General features: G+C 39.0%; 1 protein-coding gene across 9 annotated transcripts in view; it reads left to right on the plus strand.

Moving 5' to 3' along the window:
• LOC308499520 (S-adenosyl-L-methionine-dependent tRNA 4-demethylwyosine synthase TYW1-like) overlaps positions 1-22,232 on the plus strand; it is a 193,637-nt gene that overhangs the window by 42,958 nt on the left and 128,447 nt on the right. For all 9 annotated transcript variants that reach the window (XM_081053065.1, XM_081053068.1, XM_081053066.1 and 6 more), the window contains 2 exons: positions 10,350-10,467; positions 14,950-15,002. In XM_081053065.1, the coding sequence (XP_080909191.1) occupies positions 10,350-10,467; positions 14,950-15,002 (171 nt within the window). The remainder of the gene's footprint in view (positions 1-10,349; positions 10,468-14,949; positions 15,003-22,232) is intronic.

Raw genomic sequence — 22,232 nt, forward strand, 5'->3', positions numbered from 1 at the left:
TCTGCTGTTAAAATTAGTGCTGGTCTGAGACCTTTTTTACTTTTTAAAGGTATGTTAATATTTTCCTAGGTTATATTTTCCCCAAATTGATCTACTGGATCAAAACAAATGTATAATTTTATGGCTCTTAATTAAAAATGTGAGTAATTTTCAGTGGTGAAACTATATTAAAAAAGGATAGATTTCAGTACATGCGATAACTGATTTAGAGAGATTTTGGATTTTTCCACCAGAATATGAGAAGATATTTAAACCTTTATTTGTAGTGGGTAAAGAGTTCAGGATAATTTTTTCCCCCAACTCTGTTGAGGTATGATTGACAAATGACGTTGTACAATGTGATGTTTTTTAAAGTTATAATTTGATGATTTCATACATGTATGTGCACTGAAATAATCAAGTTAACACATCCATTACCTCACATAGTTACCTTTCGTGTATGTGTGTGTCTTGAGAACACTTGATATCTAATCTCAGCAAATTTCAAGTATACAATAAAAGTTTGGAATAATTTGTGGGTGTATTTTTTCTTTGCCTTTTTATCTTATATCCATTAGAGGGCACTGGAGAAAAGCACAAATGAAAAATTTGGACAGCTATGTAAAGTAGTTTTTGAAACGAAATGATTTTGGACTTTATGAGCTTTAAGCACAGAGTTTATGATAAGTCAGTTTTCTGATGAAAAAAATCTCTCATAAAACCACTAAATCTGGGATAAAGATATACGAGATCTGACAGTTACGTTTGTGAACTTGCCAACATGCACTTACATTGTACCCTGTTTGCCTGAAAAAAAGACCTAGCTAGACAATCAGTTCTAATGCATCTTTTGGAGCAAAAATTAATATAAGACCCAGTATTATATTATATTATACCCAGTCTTATAGTAAAATTATTAATTTTTTACTATAGTGAAATAAATTAATTTTTGTTCCAAAAGACGCATTTGAGCTGATTGTTCAGTTAGGTCTTATTTTTAGGAAAACATGGTACAAACAACTTGCTAAGGTTTCATAACCTTGGTATATCAGTGTCTCACAGCTGTGTTTGTGTTGACGTGTGGCAGTGTCTTGCTGAGTGGTATTCATTATTATTGTTGCGTATTTTTGTGTGCTGTTGCGAGAATGTCTGAGCTTGAATTATAGTAACGAACAAACATTAAATTTCTTGTTAAATTTGGCAAGAGTGGATGTGAAATCAGGGACATGTTAGTCCAAGTTTATGGGGATAATGCCATGAAGAAAATGGCAGTGTACAAAAGGATTAAGCGTTTTTCTGAGGGGAGAGAACATGTCACTGATGAAGAGAGGTCAAGGTGGCCAGTAATGAGCAGAATTGACGAGAACATTGCAAAAATTCATCGAATTGTGCATCAAAATCGGTTAACTCTGAGAAGCATAGCAGACCAAGTAAACAACAATAGAGAAACAGTGAAGAAAATCTTCACTGAAAATCTTGGCATGAGAAAGGTGTGTACAAAAGTGGTCCTGAAGGAGCTCACCAATGATCAAAAGCAAAAGAGAGTCAAAGTTTGCGAAGACTTTTTGGAGAGGCAAGATGATGTTTTAGGCTGTGTTATCATTGGTGATGAAACATGAGTGTACCAATACCACCCTGAAACAAAGCATCAAAGTGCACAATGGAAATCAGCCAATTCTCCATGACCACAAAAGTCCCATCCGTCCAAATCAAGAGTCAAAACGATGTTGCTAACCTTTTTTGATATCAGAGGGATTATTCATTATGAATTTGTACCAACTGGACAAATAGTTAACCAAGTTTACTATTTGGAGGTTCTGAAAAGACTGCATAAAAAAGTTAGATGACCTGAACTTTTCGCCAATAGTTCATGGCTCTTGCATCACGACAATGCACCAGCTCACACAGAACTGTCTGTGAGGGAGTTTTTAGCCAGTAAACAAATAACTATGTTGAAACACCCTCCCTACTCACCTGATCTGGCCCCCAATGACTTCTTTCTTTACCTGAAGATAAAAGAAGTGTTGAAAGGAAGACATTTTGGTGACATTCAGGACATCAAGGGTAATGCGATGATAGCTCTGATGGTCTTTCCAGAAAAGGAGTTTTAAAATTGCTTTGAAGGGTGGACTAGGTGCTGGCGTCAGTGCATAGCTTTCCAAGGGGAATTCTTCGAAGGGGACCGTAGTGATATTCAGCAATGAGGTGTGCAGCACTTTTTCTAGGATGAGTTCGTGAACGTAATTGTCAGACTTTGTATATTTTTTTCTATTACAGTGTGAAATAAAAATAAACCACCAGTTTTTGTTTTTCATTATTGTTAGGTTACCGCAGTTTTCGAATATGTCTTGAGTTTTAATTTTATACTGGATGTAGTATTCTAAAGTCAGTGATGGATGTTATTACTCCTTGGCTCTTCTTTTTCGTGTTTTTTGGCATTTTCTTTGAGGTTCCTTCAAACATATTCTTGAGCTGCTTTCTGCCTGATCATTGTTATGCATCACGCAAAATTGCCTGAGTTGTTCACTGTGGAGGAGGCTGTGGAACTTAAGAACATCAGTTCTAGGGTTGTGCCAAAGTCCTCCGATTGTAGGACGACCTCTTTGTGAATAACACTAACTTTTCATGGACTCATAGTGTCTCAACTATGAATTATGTATGTATTGTGTAATTATGTATGTATTATGTAATTATGTATGTATGTCTGTGGGCAAGTTATCTCACTCCCTGTGCTTCAGTTTTCTCATCTCTAAAGTAGGAGATAATAACAGCAACTGCTTTCTATAGTTGTTATGAAGACTGTTGACCATTGGTCATTGGTGCCAATTCATTGCCAACAGGAATCCCCAGTTTGGTGTGTGGTAAAGAAGGAAACTTTATTCAGTGCAGACAGCTCAGTCATGATACAGTACCACTGTGGAACAGCTCAAGAGTGTTACAGTTCACTTATGCATTGGCATGGCTGTGAGGCGGCCCTCAGGCCAGGGCCCTCTGGCTAGAGAGCTCTGCCTGCTCTGTTCTTGGCAAGACCTCTGTGGTGTTTCAGCTCCATCAGGGAAATGCAGTCTTCAGTCTTCCGTGGAAAGGATGATCTCGCTCCCCCAGCCAGTGGGAAGCTGACTTATACAGAGAGAAGTCCCCGCCTCTGGTCCCTGGTCGATGTGTCCTCATGCAAATCCTCGCCATTTGATTTGTCGCCAGAGGCTCATGGGGATGTCCAAGAGAGGACTCGCCCCGGAGCATTGGTGACTGGGTTCTTATCCTTGGCAGGGAAAATTTCAAGAGCGAAACAGATGCAGGAAAACAAAAGTGATTTATTGAAAATGAAAGTATACACTTGAGAGGAAAATGAGGGCAAACTTGAACGAGTCATGCCAAGGAAGTCACAGTCAGCGGTTTTTAATCCCTTCCGGGCAGAATTGTTGATGTGCCATTGACATGGGCATTCATCTCCTCCCCTCAGATGGGACACTCCGTTTCCTGCTTTTTCTTCCTTATTTTTGTTTGCCTGGAACTGTCATGGAGTCAGGTACATGATGGGAATGTAGTAACCACAATGCAAATGAGATTATAAAGACATTAAAATAAGCTAAAAGTCAGGTCTCGGTGATAGGGATGAGTTTGCTGGATGAAACTTGCTCTTGTTTCTCTCCAGCTGCAGGTGCTGGGTATAGTCACTTGTTACTTGTGTAACCAGTGAGGCCCCTCACGTTGTACCCTGGAGGGGGTTGTCAATTTCCTGGGCTATCTGTCCTGCCTCAGATTGGTCCATTAAGCCCTGTCCTGATTGGTCAGAATGGAGCCGCTCTTGTTGGTTGGTGAAGATGCTAATGAGGATATAGCTGTGTGGCTCCAGATGGACGGAGAAAGTCTCAATCCTATTTGTTGAACAATCCCAGGTACTTCTTTATAAGGGTTGACTCGGACGGCAAGAACACTGCAGGCAGGCAGCTCAGTGCAGCTTCTCCCTGAAGTGAGGGCTTGCGTGTTTAGAAACGGCTGCTGGGCTCTGCTTTTAAACTTGAGCCCACTTAGCCACCAGGAGCCCTTCTTGATGGGTATCTTGTTTCTTGGGATCTATAAGATTCAATAAGTTCATCCATCTAAAGCCTTTATTTTCTTGTCTGCCATATAGTATATACTTGATAACTATCATTGTATAAGAAGATGTCTTCAAATGGTCTAGGTTTTGTCTGACTAGTAAACCACTATGATATTCTACCTCCCTCCCTCAGTAGCAAGGTCTAAGACAGTAATTCTAGGGCTGAACAGAATTTGAAGGTTGGAGTGATGTCTAAGAATAAGAGAGCTAGAGTTTGAAACATTGGAAAATTAGGAAGATAGATGTAGGTGCAGAGGGGATGGGGTGCTGTGGACTAAACAGTTTGGCATGTCTAGAGTTGAGTGGGGGTGGGGGTGTGTGGAGAGGGGAAATAGAGAAGGAAGGCACGGGCAGTGTCCGGGAGGCCTTCGCATGCTTTGTCCCGGGGCTGTGAGCTTCATCCTAAAGGCAGTGGGGAGCAGTGTGTGGCATCTAATTCAATGGTGAGCGGGCTGGGGGTCTGGGGAGAGAGGGTGTCCCAGTGTATGAGGAGAAGTCACAGTACACACGGTATTATGTCACTCAACCCTCAGAATGACCTGATAGTTGTACCATTATCATCTCCCCTTTCCCATCTTACAGGGTAAGAAACAGGTATAGAGCAGTGTAGCAATTTGTCCAAAGTCAGATGGCTGTCTGGTAAGTGGAGGTGGGGGGGGGGGGTCAAGCCTAGACTCCATCTCTTGGTTTCACACCCCTTTGCTGCCTCCTCTGAGGAGAAGTGATTCCCAGAAGGGAAGTTGAAGAGTTTGAGTACAGAACAAGGAGTCAGGAAGTGCCTGACGATTCTTAGGCTGTTTATTTTCTGTTTCTCTCATGTTATGATTTGTAAATGTAAAGGGGATTGCTACTTTTTTTTTCTGCAGTAAATAAACGTTGCTAAATACTCCCCACAGCATGTTTTAGTTAAGCAGACAAACAGCGATATCAGTATCATTAGTATTGGAAATAAATGGTGAATGCTTGGTAATTAATTACTCACCAGAGAAACATATCAGTTTACAAAAGGATTTCAGTGTGTCCAATTCCGATTAGAAAGTTGCATAGTACTGCAGTGGAATAACTTGAAGCTAGTTCTCCTTTCAGAATTATTTTAATGCTTCCAGTGTTTAATTCACCCAGAAACAAAAGATGACATGCCTTCAGTCAACCCCAGGACACTGCCTTTAAATCAGCCTACTCATCCCTTGCCCATGCAGCCAGGAGCATTTGATAGTGAATTCTGGAATACTTCCTTAAGTCAGGGTATCCAAAATAGGATCACTGGGTCAGAAGAAAACCACTTAGAAGCTCTTGACACACCTGGTGAAACTGCTTTTCAAAAAGTTCAAAAAGCATCCTTAAAACCTAGTGTACACAAAAAGCTTTGTATCCTGTTGAAAACTCCTCATTTAAAAACTGAGCTCTGACAAGTGAGTGTAAATAGGTGATTCCTGTATTAGAGAAATAGGAACCTGCAGAAGTGGGGTGAAATTGCAGCAGAAGGAGTTTTAATTAGACCTGGAGAAGACTTTAATATTGAAAGTTGCCAGACCTAGAATCAGTTACTGAAAGAAGTGAGATCTGCTTTTCTAGAGCTAGAAACAGCTGTGTAATGGTTCTGAGGCATTTATTCATTTATTTGGCCATTTACTGCCTGCCTGCCCTGTGCTGGCACGGGTCCAGGTGTACACAGGCTGACTGTTAGAAATGACCTCTAGAGAACCTAGAGATTATGTATCCAAAGTTTTCTGCATGAATTGATTAAGAATCATCTGAAAAAAAAAAAAAAAAGAATCATCTGATGGTAAACAAGGATCAATAAAATAAACAAGGAAACACTTAAACAGACAATGAGAAACACTGTTTTTTTTCCCAGAAGAAATGTGTGCTGTGGTAATGAAAAGCTTGTTTGAACACCTGTTTGGTACTTACCCAACTAGGTGGCATTTTACCTTAAGATCTTGGACAAATCACTTTTTTGCCTTGTTTTTATCCTAGGCAATTTTGGTGTGGTACTGTGGTTTGTGGGATGATGGTGTGAAATGAGTTAGGTAATATTGTATAATGTCTTTTTTTAGTATCACTTTTTGCTCCCATTATTACAGAAGATTCATATAGTCCTGTTTATTTATAAAGAACTTTTTACTTCTATATAGTCATTTTCCCACATGCCTAGGAAGTTAGGTTATAATCGGCTTTTCTTTTTGCGTGAGGGGAAACAGCAGCTAGGAGAGGGTAAGCGTTTTCTTTCAAGGCAAGTGTTTTGGGTTTGGGAGTTGGGAAGGGGTGGAAGGAAGCACAGGTTGGAGACAGGCTATTGTACATGTCCCTTAGGAGAAACCAGAGCTTTGGGCAAAAGTAGCCATGTTGCAGATGGAGAGAACCAGTAGTTGGGAATTAAAGCTTTAGAACTTGGTTACCCATTGTCGAATGGGGCTTACAGGAGAGGGAGGAATAAAGGTTGACCAATTCTGGGATCTTCATTTGTTTCTTCTTAGGCTATAAAAGAGCAATAAGAACATAAAAATCGGTAGGTCTTGTGTAGTTGTTATATTGTTATATTCCAGGCAAATAGTAAACAATGTCTGCAGCTAGGAGATTAGAATTAGAATTTGAATGGTGCTTTGCACTTCTTCAGGGAGTGCTAGGGACCAATGTATTTCTTTTCAGAAATGAAGTTGCTGCTGCACATGGAAGATAGGACTAAACTGCCACAGAGGCAAAGAATGATATAATAAATGTTTGTCCTGAATGCTCAAAACTTAATCATAGCCTCTGATCTCTTTCCATAGAGACGTTGTGTCTAAATGATTGAATCTGAAGTAGCTGCACTCATACTTTGTAACAATAACTTCTCTGATGATGGGACATGGACAGTGTTCCATGGCCAGCCTTTAAGAGTATGTGCATTTCACAGTGGTCAGAAGGTTTTTTTTTGTTGTTGTTGTTTAAACCACATGAGGGTGTCTGTGGATCTCTTATCTCAGTGGTTAGAGACCAGTGTCATGGGCTGGGTCCAGTTTTGGATTGTGTGGCTTTTGGGGAAGCATATAAGCTGGTGATGTTTTGTGGTGACGGTGATTTTCGAGAATAAATATTGCCACCTCCTATCAATTTTTGCATCGTTATAGTAGGGAATTACAGCAACTTGCTGTGGAATTACTTCAGAGATGTTTAAATGCTCTCAAGGTCAAGGTTAGTTTATTCTGCTCCATCACAAGACTTCCTTTTCAAGCTTACTTCTTTGATTTTAGGTCTGAAATAGACTTTAAAAAAAGCCAAAGGATTCTTTTATTTTTAAATATCTTAAAATAATAACTGGAACCTTTTAATGTTTTTATAAAATGCCTAATTCAAACTAATTACTTTTATAATAGATAAGAACAAATGATTGATGTTTATCAAACAAACATCTTAAAATGTGTAGCTGAAAACTGTTAATAGAGGCAAAATTGTTCATTAACTTTGTATTTTGATTATGTTCAGTAATTTGCAATGCTAACTTCTAGGACAGGTAGAACTAACTGGGTTTGTGTTTCTCATCTGGTCCATTTGACTCTGAAGTGCTTTTTCACTGACTTCCTATTTCAGAGCAAGTCCTAAAGTTGCAGAGAAGGTAGAGAAGTTAACTCCAAATTCCAACGGTTTCTCATTTTTATCAAAAAAAAATTTTTTAAATCTGTTTTTGTGGCGACAGAGCCCCAAAAAGCAGTTTGCAGGCTCTCAGCCTCATATAGAAAGGTGCTGGCTCAGGTAGTAAATGGCCATCAACTGTGATTGGATGGCCATCAGCTGTGGCTAGTTGGAGTCGGCTGTAACCAGTGAGTCATTGGCCACTGATATAACTGCCGCGGCTACGGAGGGGAGCCGAGGAGAGTGAAGGAGGAGACTGAAGTAGAGTGAAGGAGAGTCGAGGAGAGTCAGTCCGTTGGCAGCAAAGCGGACAGCAGGTTGCAAGTCGTGTAAACCCAGCCTCCAGTGAGACCATAGTGGTATGACTTCCCTACCTATGGCTCCGTGGGTGTTCCTTTTTGGCCTAGCCACACCCTGCATTCTTGTGTGGGGAGCTGGAGCAGAGACCCCGCAGCAGACCCTGCACGACAGTTTTGCATTTAATGTGGAGAGAACTTTGAATGTTCACAGAAGTAGCCGGAATGATACAGTGATCGATCCGTGTCACCTAGTACCCAGGTTCTAGGTGGGTAGAACAGGCCTCCTTCTGCATTCATGTGATGCAGATCTCAGACATGATCTCATCTGTGAGGTGTGTTCATGTTTAGGTAGGAAGGATATTACTGAGTCTGCTCACTGATTCACTGGGGGCTGGACTCTGAAAATGGTCAGGCCCTACGGGCAGTCTGTCTTGGTGGGAGGGCTGCTGCCAAGGTGTGTTGTTCTGAATTTCTGCAGCTGATGAGTGTTTCTTCTACAGTGTAACGCAGATTTTGTATGTTGTTTCAAAAATATTAATTAGCGGGCCGGCCCTGTGGCTCAGGCGGTTGGAGCTCCATGCTCCTAACTCCGAAGGCTATCGGTTTGATTCCCACATGGGCCAGTGGGCTCTCAACCACAAGGTTGCCGGTTCAACTCCTCGAGTCCTGCAAAAGATGGTGGGCTCCGCTCCCTGCAACTAAGATTGAACACGGCACCTTGAGCTGAGCTGCTGCTGAGCTCCCAGATGGCTCAGTTGGTTGGAGCACGTCCTCTCAACTACAAGGTTGTCGGTTCGATTCCCACAAGGGATGGTGGGCTACGCCCCCTGCAACTAGCAACAGCAACTGGACCTGGAGCTGAGCTGCGCCCTCGACAACTAAGACTGAAAGGACAACAACTTGAAGTTGAATGGCACCCTCCACAGCTAAGATTGAAAGGACAACAACTTGACTTGGGGAAAAAAAAAATCTTGGTAGTACACACTGTTCCCCGATAAAGTCCTGTTCCCCTTCCCCAATAAAATCTTTAAAAAAATATTAATTAGACCTCTACCGTCTTCCAAAAAAGACGTTGAGATAACTTAAAATACATACATACATACATGTATATATATATACATATATATATAAATAATAAGGTTAAAAAAGAGGAAGAAATCAGTGCAAAATGTGAATGATGGCCGTCGTATAATATGAAACCATATACCAGAAGTATCAGACAGGCGTGATGCAAGACCTTATGCAATGATCAGAGGTGTGCTGCAGAATTTTCTAGCAGTCAAAGTCAAAAGGAAACAGTTTTATCCTTCAGATTTTTTTCTATTGCTGAAGACAGGTTTCCCCCATGGATCTTCCAAAAGGAGGCACTGGGGCAGCAGGTGGGGTAGTGTCCATCTGGGGCAGCCCAGAGCACTTTCTTGACTTGTTTGGGGTTTGCAGATGTAATAACTAGCGGTAGCCATAACCTTTTGAACTCCTATTATGTATCAGGCATTGTGCCAGGCTGTTTTTCTTTCATTTCATCTTCAGCACATCCCTGCTCCACAGATAATTACTTTCCCCCTGTTTCAGATGAAGAACTTGAAGTTCAGAGGAGTAGCTTGCTGAAGTTGTGCAGCTTTTTGTACTCAGGGTGCTAAAATATTTCACGTCTAGATCAGTGATGCTGATTTATGCTTTGTGGGTGTATGTGTTTGAGTATGTACTTATTTTCTTTGACAAAATAAAAAAGACTGGCTTGCCTTTCGGTCACTGTCTGACTGGAGCTGTGATCGCTTTAGCGAGAACAGGGTGTGGGTCGTGATCCGTGATGAGCCTTTGTGTCCATGCTACGTGTTCATCATTATGCTGTTATTTTCATTGCACTTTGGCATTTTTTCCAGGAATTTCCAGGAATTTGGGAATAAAGGGAACTGTGTAATTGCAATTAAATGGATAACAAAAATCACAATTACTTACTTTTTGGTGTTTTCATTAAGACTTCAGATAATAGTACCTTCCTTACTAATTATAATATCGTCTGATTGATTTGATTGCCATACCTCTATGATCCACAAAGATTAAATCAAAATGGCAAAAATTAGTGATATTTTTGTTTATTTCATTTAACATGAGAATTTTTGCATAATTTAATATACATTACATGGTTTCATAGAGCAGATACTTTTTAATATAGATTATTTTCACAATTTCTTTAATTAGAGATTTTACTGTTTAAGTGGGTTATGAGTTTTGTTGCCTTTAATCTCATTGAAATGTAAATCCCTATGTCTGTAGTATATTATGTGTGGTAATATTTTCATGATTGCTGCATGTTGCCATTTTTGGATCTCATTCTTTTTATTTTAATACAGAGAGCAAAGATGCAGCAGGAAGAAAAAACTGGTTTGTTCGGGAACACAATGACAAATGAAGCCAGGGAAAGAAGAGCTATGATAACTCCCGCTCTCCGAGAGGCCCTTACTAAGCAAGGTGAGAATCTCAGGAATTGCTGTTATAACCTGTACTCTTCAGCATTCTAGGTGAAGCCTACGGCAGGAAGCATGAACTCGGGCTTGCCAAGAGGAAAGTGGGTGATGCAGTCCTTTTCCAGTTGGCCCAGCAGCCACATTTAGGAAGTCACGTTTAGCCAGCAAAGGTGTCACTGCCTCATTCCTGTGCCTGGGCCAGCACGGTCCTCTTTGCTTGGTTTCTAGGCTCTTAGCCTCAGTGTGGCTCAGAGATGCAAACAGAAAGTGCCATCACTGGCTTCTTTACAAATCACTGTTTATTAAGGGAAAATTATTAAATGCGGAAAAAACTTACACTGATATTACGCTGGATTAATTAGAAGTATTTTATGTTCAAGTATATCTGGATTTTTTGTGGTCATACCTTATTAAGGAGGCTGTAGTTGAATGTACAAATAATATTGGTTTTCTGTAGAAGAAAGAGGTGAATTAGGAGTCAATAGATTGACTTCTCTCCCTCTCTATTTATTGAGAACCTTTTATGTGACAGTTATGACAATGCTGAGAAATACAAGACACAGTAGCTCCTTCAAGGAACCGTCAGCCTGTTAGAGAAGACAGATACTATATACAGATATAATATATTTAAGTTTATAAATATTATATATAAATACTGTTACATACATAAAATCTGTCTTTTTATTAGGCTATATAGACTATTTAAAGTGATTTTATGGTAGGTTTAAACTTGTCATCTTGCTATTTGTTTTCTGCTTGTTTTGTGTCCTTTGATTTTCCTTTTCCAGTTTTTCTGCCTTCTTTTAGATTATTATTTTTTTTTGCAGTTTGGATGTGGCCTCTTCTTTATATCCTTAGTTATAGGGGTTCTGTTCAGCTAGTCTTTAGATGATTCTTGAGGTCGATTGTTGTATAATTTATTTGTTATTTTGGTGTGATCCTGGGAGGCAGCAGCAAAGGAACAAACCAAAGATGATCACAGAGTTCTCATCAGAAGTAAAGCAAATAAACAGTGGAACAATGTGACTGAAAAAAGCTGTCAATCTACAATTCATCCATCAAAAAATATCCTTCAAAAATGAAGATGAAATAAAGCTTTTTTCAGATATACGAAAGCTAACATAATTTATCACCAACTAACCCACCATCTTGGACCTTCACCTCTAGATTAATTTTTTTATAATTCTACTTTATATCCTTTGTTGGCTTATTAACTATTGTACTATTTTGTTATTTAGCACTTGCTCAAGGTTTTAGTAATTTAGTATATCTCTTTATCATGTCACAGTAAGTCTTTGAGTGGTGTTATACCACCTCATGTATAGAACCTTCTACAGTGTACTTCTATTTTCTCCTCCTCCACCTATCTGCAATTGCTTACTTTTTATATATGTTATAAACCCTATACTACATTGTTATTATTTACTTTGGTTTATTCCATTATCTGTTAAACATTTAAATAATTAGAAAAAATTTTTTATATATTCACTCATGTAGTTATCAGTTTGGTGCTTTTCATTCCTTTGTGTTCTTGCGTTCTCTCTTGGTAGGCAGCCTTTTCCTTCTGCCTGAGGGACTTTAGCATTTCTTGTAGTGTGGATTAGTTGGTGATAAATTATGTTAGCTTTTGTATATTTGAAAAAGGCTTTATTTTACCTTCATTTTTGAAGGATATTTTTTGATGGATGAATTGTAGATTGACAGCTTTTTTCAGTCACATTGTTCCACTGTTTGTTTGCTTTACTTCTGATGAGAACTCTGTGATCATCTTTGGTTTGTTACTTTGAATGTAATGTTTTTCACCCCCAGCTGCTTTTAAGATTTTCTCTTAATTACTGATTTTGAACAATTTAATTATAATGCATCTGAATGTAGTTTTCTTTATGTTTCTTTTACTCTGGGTTTGTTGAACTTCTTTGGTTCTGGGATTTACAGTTTTAATCAAATTTGGACACACTTTGGCCATTATTCTTCAAATATTTTTTTGTCAACCCTTCTCTGCTTTTTTTTAGGGATTCCTATTGTATGTATAATAGTCCACTTGAATGCTCTTTTAAGTTTTCAAATTATTTTTTTTGGTCCTGCTTTTCATTTTAGATTCGTCTTTATTGCATTTTCTCCAAGTTTAATTTAGTAATCGTTTCTTCTCTAATGTGTAATCTTCTGTTAATTCTCTCCAGTGCATTTTTTGGCTTAGACATTGTAGTTTTCATCTCTAGAAGTTCAGTTTGGGTCATTTTATATCTTCCATGTCTCTTAACTTTTTGAGCCTGAACACAATTATAAGTGTTTTAATGTGCTGATCTGCTAACCTATGGGTCATTTCTGGTTCAGTGTTGGTTGCTGGATTATTTTCCTTATTTTTGGTCATATTTTGCTATCTATGTACATACATGCTAGGTAATCTGATTGAATGCTAGATCTAATTTTACTTTATTGGGTGCTAGATATTTTTGTATTCCTATGATATTCTTGAGCCTTGTTCTGGGACTAAGAGAAGTTACTTGGAAACAGTTTTGAGCCTCTTAATCTTTTATGACTTTTTAGGTGAGACTAGAGCCAGCTGAGTATATAGCTAATTATTTCCCACTATTGATGCAAAACACTTCTACACAGGAGTGCCTTGTGAATCTTTTCCTGTCTGATTGGCAGGAACAGACAGTTCCCAGCTGCCTGTGAGTGCCAAGCATACCTCTGATCCTTTCAGATTGTTCTTTCCCATTCGTGGGTAGTTTTCTCTCACATGCACACTAACCAGTACTCAAGGAAATACTTATAGAAACCATCTGCAGACTCTTGAGTTCAATCTCTGTGTAGCGTTGGTCTCCCTGGTACTTAGTCCTGCTAGCTCTTGCCACAGGGGCTCCTCAGACCCCTGCTTTCATGTCCTCCACTCAGCCAGAACGCCAGGCTTTATGCGGGCTGCCTCTCCCAGCTGCAGAGCCTGGAAACTTTCCAGACAGTGAGTGCAGGTAACAGGAGGGCTCACCTCGTTTGGTTACCATCTCTCTTGGATCACCATCCTTTGTTTCCTGATGCTTCATTTCTTGAAAACTGTTGTTCAATATATTTTGTCCAATTTTTGGTTTTTCAGGTGGGAGAGTAAACCATCTATTACTCCATCTTGGTTAGAGGCAGAATTCTGCACTATTATTTTCAGCAACTGCATACTGTTGGCTTATCTTGGCATTGTGGTCAGCGACAGGCCTCTCCTCCCTATACTGTGCAGTTTTTTTCATTCCTACCTAAATGCAAAATTTTGTAGAACCCTGCGTATATTGGGACAGAACGACATAAAGAACTAACATAATTGAATGTGATTTCTGTGATAGTGATATGAACAACACACACAATGTAAGAATCCAAAAGAAGAACTGGAATTTTCTCTGGGAATTTTTTAAATGTTTCTTCTGTATCTGAGATTAGCTATTCAGTTGGACTCAGTTCATCTTCAGCTAGATAAGCAGTGCTTTGTTTATTTATATGCAGGGTATTTACATAAATGTGGAAGAGGATAAAAGACAAAGCCCTATAATGTTGCCACTAGAGTCTTGTAATCCAAATTGACATTGTTCCATTAATCATCACACTGAATGTGGATGTTTCACCAGCCCCTGATCCACTTATGCCATCCAGACTATATTTCTCCTTTTGCATCATTTGTTTGCAAGTGAAGAGTCTTTCTGTGCAAGGGACTCAAGATAATTATGACTTATTACTTGAAGCCTCTTGAGAACTTTATTAATGCTTCCTGAAATCAGAATATTCTACTTGTTTGCTCTACAAGTTTGTTTTAAAAAAAAGGAAATATGATTGCTCTGGCATGGCTTTTCCATGCTTTTCATGTCTTATGTGGCAAAAATTTTAAATGGTAGGTTGTGGAGGGGTGCTGAGATTCATGTTAGGTTGTAGTTCCTAGAATTTGACTTTCCCGCCTTTTTTTTTTTTTTTTTGGCAATATTTCTTTATTTTAATCTGTTGCTCTGATTCTTCTATCTTCTTTCGAAGATTACTGATGAGAGTTCCCCAGTTATCCATTTGAAACATACTGTTACTTGCTTTTGCATTATGGCCCAGCATATGGCTCATTTTTATAAATGTTCCTGCCTCTTTGAAGAACATATGCGTTCTGTAGTTGCTGAGTCAGTGCTGTGTGTCCTTGATCAAGTTTCCAGTTTTACTCAGATGTGAGGTTCTACTGAGTTTTGGTCTATGTTAGATGCTGAGAGGTGCTGAAATCTCTCTATGATTTTAGATTAGCCTCTTGTTTCTTTATGTATTTTCAATGTGTGTTAATTAGATGCACATACATTTTAAATTGTTTTATCGTTCTGGCGAATTAAATGTGTAATATTTTTCCACTGGGTTGCCTACCATTATTTAAGCAAAAAAAATAAAATAAAAATGATTTTGCTAGTTTTATAAGCACCTTTTGATCTGAGGCTTTGAATCAATTCTATTTTGTGTTCCCTGTTTTTCCATTCAGGTTATCAGTTGATTGGGAGCCACTCTGGGGTAAAGCTTTGCAGGTGGACAAAGGTATTTGTTTTTATGCAATTTTCGTGTGGCTATTCTATACAGTCAATGAATTTTACCATTTTAAATGTATAATTTACATTTAATAAAATGTAGTGATTTTGAATGTATTTGTTAAATGAGTTCAGCAAATTTTGATGGATGTAAAAACCCTTATCTACCACTTGAATTAAGATACAGACTATTTTCCTCACCTCATAAGTTGACTTGTGCCTATTTCTAGTCAGTACCCCTCCCCCCACAGCCAAGCAGCAGTTGTTCCGGTTGCTCAGTGTCATTTATTGTTACCTGTTCTAGAACTTCATATGAATGGAATCACATAATGCGTAGTTTTTCACAAGGGACTTCTTAAACTCAACATAATGTTTCTGAGATGTGTCAGTAAGTCATTCCTTTTTATTGCTGAGTGCTATTCAATAGTATGAACATATCACAGTTTTTAATCTGTTGATAGACATTTGGGTTGCTTTTCAGGTTTTGACTATTATGAGTAAAACTGCTATGAACATTCTTGTATTATACAGTGCTTTTTTGTGAACATGTTTTAATTTCCTTGGGTCCATACCTAGGAGTGGAATCACTAGATATATGTTTAGTTTTATAAGAAACTCCCAATCTCCTTTCAGTGTGGTACTGTTTTATACTTACATCAACAATTTATAAAAGTTCCAGGCGCTGCAAGTCTTTTTAGTTTTAGCCATTCAGGTCAGCATGAAGTAGTAGCATTGTGGTTTTAATGGGCATTTTGCTGATGACTGGGTGATGAGCAGTACCTTTTCATGTGCATGTTGTTCATTCATATTTATAAAGTCTCTATTCAAATTTTTTGCCCAAATTCTGTTGTTTGACTTTACCTTATTGATTTATATAGCTCATTATAGATTGTGGATATGAGTTGTTTGCCTGATGTGAACATTTTTTCCTAGTCTATGGCTTTCTTTTTTATTTTTCTAATGGTATCTTTAAAGTTTTTAATTTGATTAAAGTTCAGTTTATCAGTTTTTTTCTTTTATGGTTAGTGTTTTTTGTATATTGTCGACATAAGAACGTCCAAACCTTTAGAGAATTTTTCTAAAAATTTATTTGAGCCAAACAGGATATTCCTGGAAGCGAGACTGAAAAAATGCTTCCCAGAATGGCAGTTTGCAGTTTCTTTGATGCATTTAGAATTAAGGAGGGAAATTAAGGAAGATTACATGAAAATGGAGAAAGCAAGGTGGGGATTGGATTACAGGACGACAAGATTGTGTGCTCATTTGAAGGTGGTTACACTTATTTCAGAGGTGTGTTAAACTAGATGCACAGAAACGATGGACAGGGCTTCTTATGGCAAAACAGTAACTTTTACTGAAGCATTTACGTGCCTGGGGCATGACTACCCACCATAACCTGCCCAGTTAGGGATTTATGATCAGATTGCCCTGTGTGGTCACTTTCTGTAGAACCCCCTTTTCGTCCACAATATTAAGAACTCTTTGCCACCTTCAAGTTCACAAAGATATTCTGTGTATCCTTCTGGAATCTTCACATATAGTTTTAACTTTATGTTTAAGTCTTTGATTCATCTTGGATTAATATTTATGAATGCTGGGAGGTAAAGATTTGTTCTTTCTTGCCCTTTGCCCCCACATATGGATATTCAGGAGTTTTAGCACCAGTTGTTGTAAAAGACTGTTCTTTCACCAGTGAATTACTTTCAGGCCTTTGTAGAAAATCGGTCAACTGTTTATTGGTAGGCTGACGTCTGGACTCCTGTTTTTTTGTCTGTTGTTGTGTTTGTCTATCCTTAAGGCAATACCACTGTGTTGTCTTGGTTACTGAAGCTTTGTAATAAGTCTGGAATCATTCAGTATAAGTTCTCTGTCTTGTTTCTCTTTATTTCCAAGATTGTTTTCACTCTTCTGGGTCCTTTGTATTTCCATATAAATTTTAGAATCACCCTGTGGATTTCTATTGTATGTATTTGTTCTGCTTTCTTAGATTCTTGGTCTGTTTGGCATCCATTCATTATAGGGCCAGTTCTATAAACTGTATTTCTTATTTTCTGTATTCTTGATGGTCTGGCATTTGGGGGCCTTACAGACCTGGGGAGAAACTGCCCCTGCCAGGGCTCTCTAATTCCTAAAGATAACCACATCTTGCCCAGAGCTCGCCTTTCATATGTAAACTAACTAATTCTGAATCTATAGCCTGCAGCTACCTCCTATCTAACTCTCTGAAGCCTGTCGTGGCTCTGTTACTTCTGACTGGGCACATCAGTTTGGACGTGTGATAGGTGTGTTGTAAGAGGCATCTTGATCTTAACATGCCAAAACCTGAATTCCCTTTTTCCTCTCCTAAATCTTTTCTCCTCAGTCTTTATCAGTTAATGGCAGCTCTATCCTTTCCGTTGCTCAGGCCAAAAACTTGGGAGTCATATTTACTCTTCTGCTTTTTTTTACCCTCCCATATCTATTTCATGAGCAAGTCTTTTCAAACTGTACCCAGAATGCAACTGCTTTTCACCAATTATACCGCTATACCTTGGTCCAATAACTGTCATGTCACTTTTATTATTTCAGTGATCTCCTAACTGCTTTTCTGGTTCCCACTCTTGTCATCCTCTACTGAATCCTACACAGCAGCCGAAGACATCAGGTCGTGTCACTGTCTTACTCAGAGCCTGCCAGGTGGGGTTCCCGTCTCACTCAGCATGAAAGCCTCTAGTTCTTACAGTGGCCTCCGAGGCCCCACGTGACCTGGTCTTCCTGCCTCAGTTCAGCCATCCATCTTTGTTTATTCTTTATCTCCTCCCAGATCCTACTTAGTATAGTTCTGATCCACTTGTTCAACTATGTTTTCCATTCTAACCTTCATACACTGTGTCCTGCTTCTCTTTCCTACTCTAGTCTCCACTGGATGAAATCCTACCCGTCTGTATCCGTCAGGAAAACAAACCACCCAGGATATTTTAGCCAGAACAGATTTAATAAAGTAAATCAACTAAAATGCTTACAAAGCCGTTGGAAGGCTTGGGGTAGTGAAGGTCGGAGAGAGCTGCTTCTGACTTTGAGAAAGTCACAAAGTGCTCCATGTACAGGACAGCACTTCAGGTGACCTCAGCTGCTGGCAGCCTTAAAGCGAGTGTCCCCAGGAGCCTCTGGGAAGCTGCTGTAGACTCGCCGTCTGCTGCACACCCTGGTCTGCCAGCTGCTGCTGGACACCATCATTGTTTCTCCTTTCTGCCTCTAAATCTAGCGTAAGTGCCTCTCACTGGTGGAGTCTAAATCAGAAGCCTTCCGATAAAGGAATCTGAGGAATACGGGGTTAGGGTTCTAGCCCCTGCTTGGAAGGGCAGGCCTGAGGCTGGGCAGTAAACGCAGTCACCTTGGTGGGGACTCAGCATCTATACACATCCTTCTACCTGTGTGTACATTGGTAAACAGTAATCTAAACAAAGATATTTGCTTCTGCTGAGCCTGTTGCAACTATTAATGCATATAAGGGAAGATGTTATTCACTCTCCCTTTTAAAAAGTAGAGGACTCTTGAGATCCTGTACCTAAAGGGTGAAATTATATGGTTAATTACCACCGATCCATCTTATATATACTAGAGGAGAAGGTAAATAGTTATATATATATATATCAAAGCACGGAAGACATATTATAAGATACAGCTCTCCTTGTGTTTGCACCTGGTCACTTGGTCACGGTTGGGTTTTATAACTTCTTTGTTCCACTCACTAGGCCATGTTTCCTTTGTGTTCCATCCATACCGCAATATGATGGCTCCTTACCAGGTGGGTGATCCAGTCTGTCGGTGAAGAGTTTGAGCCAGTAGCTGCTCCTCCTGCAATCTTCTCTGAACTTTTACTACTATACGTAAGAGCCCCAGAGATGCCCTTGGTTCCTGACAAAATGTTTGTTTCGATGACACGAGGAGCTCAAAGAAGCCAGGTGACAGGGTTAACTGTCAGGAACTGTGGAGGGTCTGCTGTTGTACCTTCCTTGCAAGCTAGCACGTTAGCCTGGCAGAGGACCCGGGATGCCTGCCTCAGAGGTAAAGCACAGCAGACATTCAGGCTCCATGTTCACGTGTACATGCTGAGAGGTGGACGTGACCAAGGGGAATGCTGGAAACACAGTGAATTTATGTACAGCTGAGGAACCTGAGCTCAGGAAACTCCCAGTCTTACAAGAGTGGTGCTCGCAAACCTGCCCCCACCCTTTCTCTGGGAGGGAGACGTTACCTTTATTATGCTGGTAACGTCTGCCCTCTCCACTGGAGGACATACTGTCTGTCTCCCAAGGCTGTGTGCTCTGCATACATCCTTGAAAGGATAGTTTGGAACTGAAGCTGACTGAAGAGGTGCAGACCCACTGTGGAGAATTGCCTGTTGACACAGTTTCCCTGAATATGGCGAAAGCATTCTTCCCTGGGACCCGTAAACTGGAGTCAGTGTCTGGCATGGAAGGCAGTCACAGTGGAGTAAGTGGTGTGGTGGTGACAGCGAGAGGGGCCACACCGACACCCATCTCTGTCTCTCATCCAGTAGGACTTCGTAGGGATGGGAACGTTAACACCTAACCTAACACGTAACCACGCCCCTGCCTTACGTGGGACTCGTACAGCTACTAACCTTGTGTGGCTGTTGAACACTTGAAACGTAGCTGGTGTGATACAGGGATTGAATTTTAAATTTTATTCCATTTAAAATGTAAATTTGACTACTGTATTGGTTAGTGCAGTTCTGGACCTTTTGACTATCCTTCATAACTACCTAAAGCAGCATTCCTTGTTTCCTGTAACAGGGAGTAACTTCTGACTGCTTTTGGTTCCAAAGCTCTTTTTCTGTATCTCTCTGAAAGTAGTTATCATACTACAAATATTATGCATATAGCTTTTGCCCCATTGGAATATGTATTCAGATTCATTTAAAAATAACCTTTTATTATTGCAGAAATAATATCTGTGCATTTTAGAAAATGAGAAAATTTAGACAGATAAAATGTAGACAGATAAATTAAAAAATTATATTCCCACCATAGCAAAATCGGCACTAACACCAAAATAACACATGCTTTCTGTGTGTTTATGTGCATTTTAACCTGAGTGAGATCATACTGTATATACTGTTTTGTAATCTGTTTTTTTGAGATAGTGAATCTCCAGGTTACGTTTTAGTAAGTCACCTCACCTAATACCCAGGAACATAATTCAGATTTCCTGACTTGACTCCCAAATGACCAGTGTAACTGGTTCATCCTCACATTTCATCTGGTTATTTCTGTTAAGTCTCTTTTATAATCAAGCCTAATCTTTTTTAAAAACTCTTTATATATATATATATATATATATATATATATATATATATATATATATATATATATATATATATATAAATTTTATTGGACAATATTGGGGAACAGTTTCTCCAGGGCCCATCAACTCCTAGTCATTGTCCTTCAGTCTAGTTGTGGAGGGCGCAGCTCAGCTCCAAGTCTAATCGCCGTTTTTCAGTCTTTAGTTGCAGGGGGCGCAGCCCACCCTCCCATGTGGGAATTGAACAGGCAACCCTTTTGTTGAGAGCTAGAGCTCTAACCAACTGAGCCGTCCAGCCACCCTTCCAGAAGCTCAGCTGCAGCTCTTTGTTTTCAATCTAGTTGTGGAGGGCGCAGCTCACTGGCTCATGTGGGAATCGAAATGGTAACTCTGCCATTCAGAGCTCACGCTCTAACCAACTGAGCCATCTGGCCGCCCCTCGTTTTTTTTTTTTTTTTTAATGACACCCACTTCTTTAAGACACTAGGCCAGTTTTGTATATCCAACCTAGATTTCTCTGGTTTGGGGGCATTTTTTTTATGCCCAGTATTTCTTTTCTTTTTTTTAAATTAAATTTATTGGGGTGACCATTGTTAGTAAATTTACATAGATTTCAGGTATGCCCAGCATTTCTTATAAAGGAGAAGTTCCATTGAAAGTTTCCGTCGGCGTCTAACACTTGTGTTACCATATGACACCGTCATGTTGGTGGCATTCACGTGGCTGTTGTGTCACATCAGTAGATTCATATCTGGCTGACCCACCATTAATAATGCTAGTTGTGACCACTGCAACAGGACAATGACATTCTACTTCCTCCTCTGTTCCGTTATGTTTTTGTCCTCGTTGCTAGAACTTTACTTTGGCATTATTTAAAAATACAGCTTCCTGTCAGCCTTTAAGCTGTTTGCTTTTTAAAAAATGCCAATTGATAAGTATTGTCTGAGATTATACTTAATTAGTATTTGTAAAATCATATTTTAAGTCCTTTTACATTTATTAGTTATCTGAATTCTGAAAAGGAAAATTTGTATTTTTTAAATTAACGGGGAATGTGTGGTTACTCTGAAATACAGTTCTTACTGGCAAAGCCAGATATGTGCTTACTTTTTTGTCTTTAGTTAACCAGTTTTAAAAGTAGAAGTTTTAATACCACCTCAACCGATGACAGTGTTTTTTCTTTTCTGTTTGGAATATCATAATGTAGTGATGTATTTTGATCAATTCAGTCCATCACAGTTACTTTTTTTTTTGATCCTCAAATTTTCACACTTTGGTGGAATGATGGAAACTTTCCCCTCTGTCTCCCTGTGCCTTTATTTCTTTTTTAGTTAAAACTTTTTCAATTTTATTAAAGTAAAAGAAATTTTATATACTTAGAGTAGACAATTTGATGATTTTTGACATATGTGTATACTAGGGACACCATCACCCAAATCAGGATAACGAATACCTCCCAAATTTCCTTGTGTTTCTTTGTAATCCATCTTTCTCTTTTTCCTGTCCCCAAGAAACCACTGACGTGCTTTCTCTGTCTGTATATACATTTATATTTTCTAGAAATGAATATATTCATGCATTATTTTCTCTTTTTGATCTGGCTTTCTTCATTTGGCATAATTATTTTGAGATTCATCCATGTTTTCTGTGTATCAATACTTCATTCCTGGCTAAATGTATTCTATTATATGGACATGCCTTCAGTTTGTTTAATCATCTGTTAATGGACATGTAGTTTGTTTCTAGTTTTTTATAATTTCAGTGCTGTGAATATTTATGTACAAGTCTTTGGACATAACACTCATTTTTTTCTGGGTATACACCTCGGAGTGGAATTGCTTAAGCATATATTTAACTTTAGTAGATATTATGAACAGTTTTCCAAAGTGGTTGAACTGTTATTCCAATTTTAACATTATTTTTTAGTTAA

Source organism: Rhinolophus hipposideros, assembly GCF_964194185.1.
Source record: "Rhinolophus hipposideros genome assembly, chromosome: 7".
In the NCBI taxonomy this organism is placed as follows: domain Eukaryota; kingdom Metazoa; phylum Chordata; class Mammalia; order Chiroptera; family Rhinolophidae; genus Rhinolophus; species Rhinolophus hipposideros.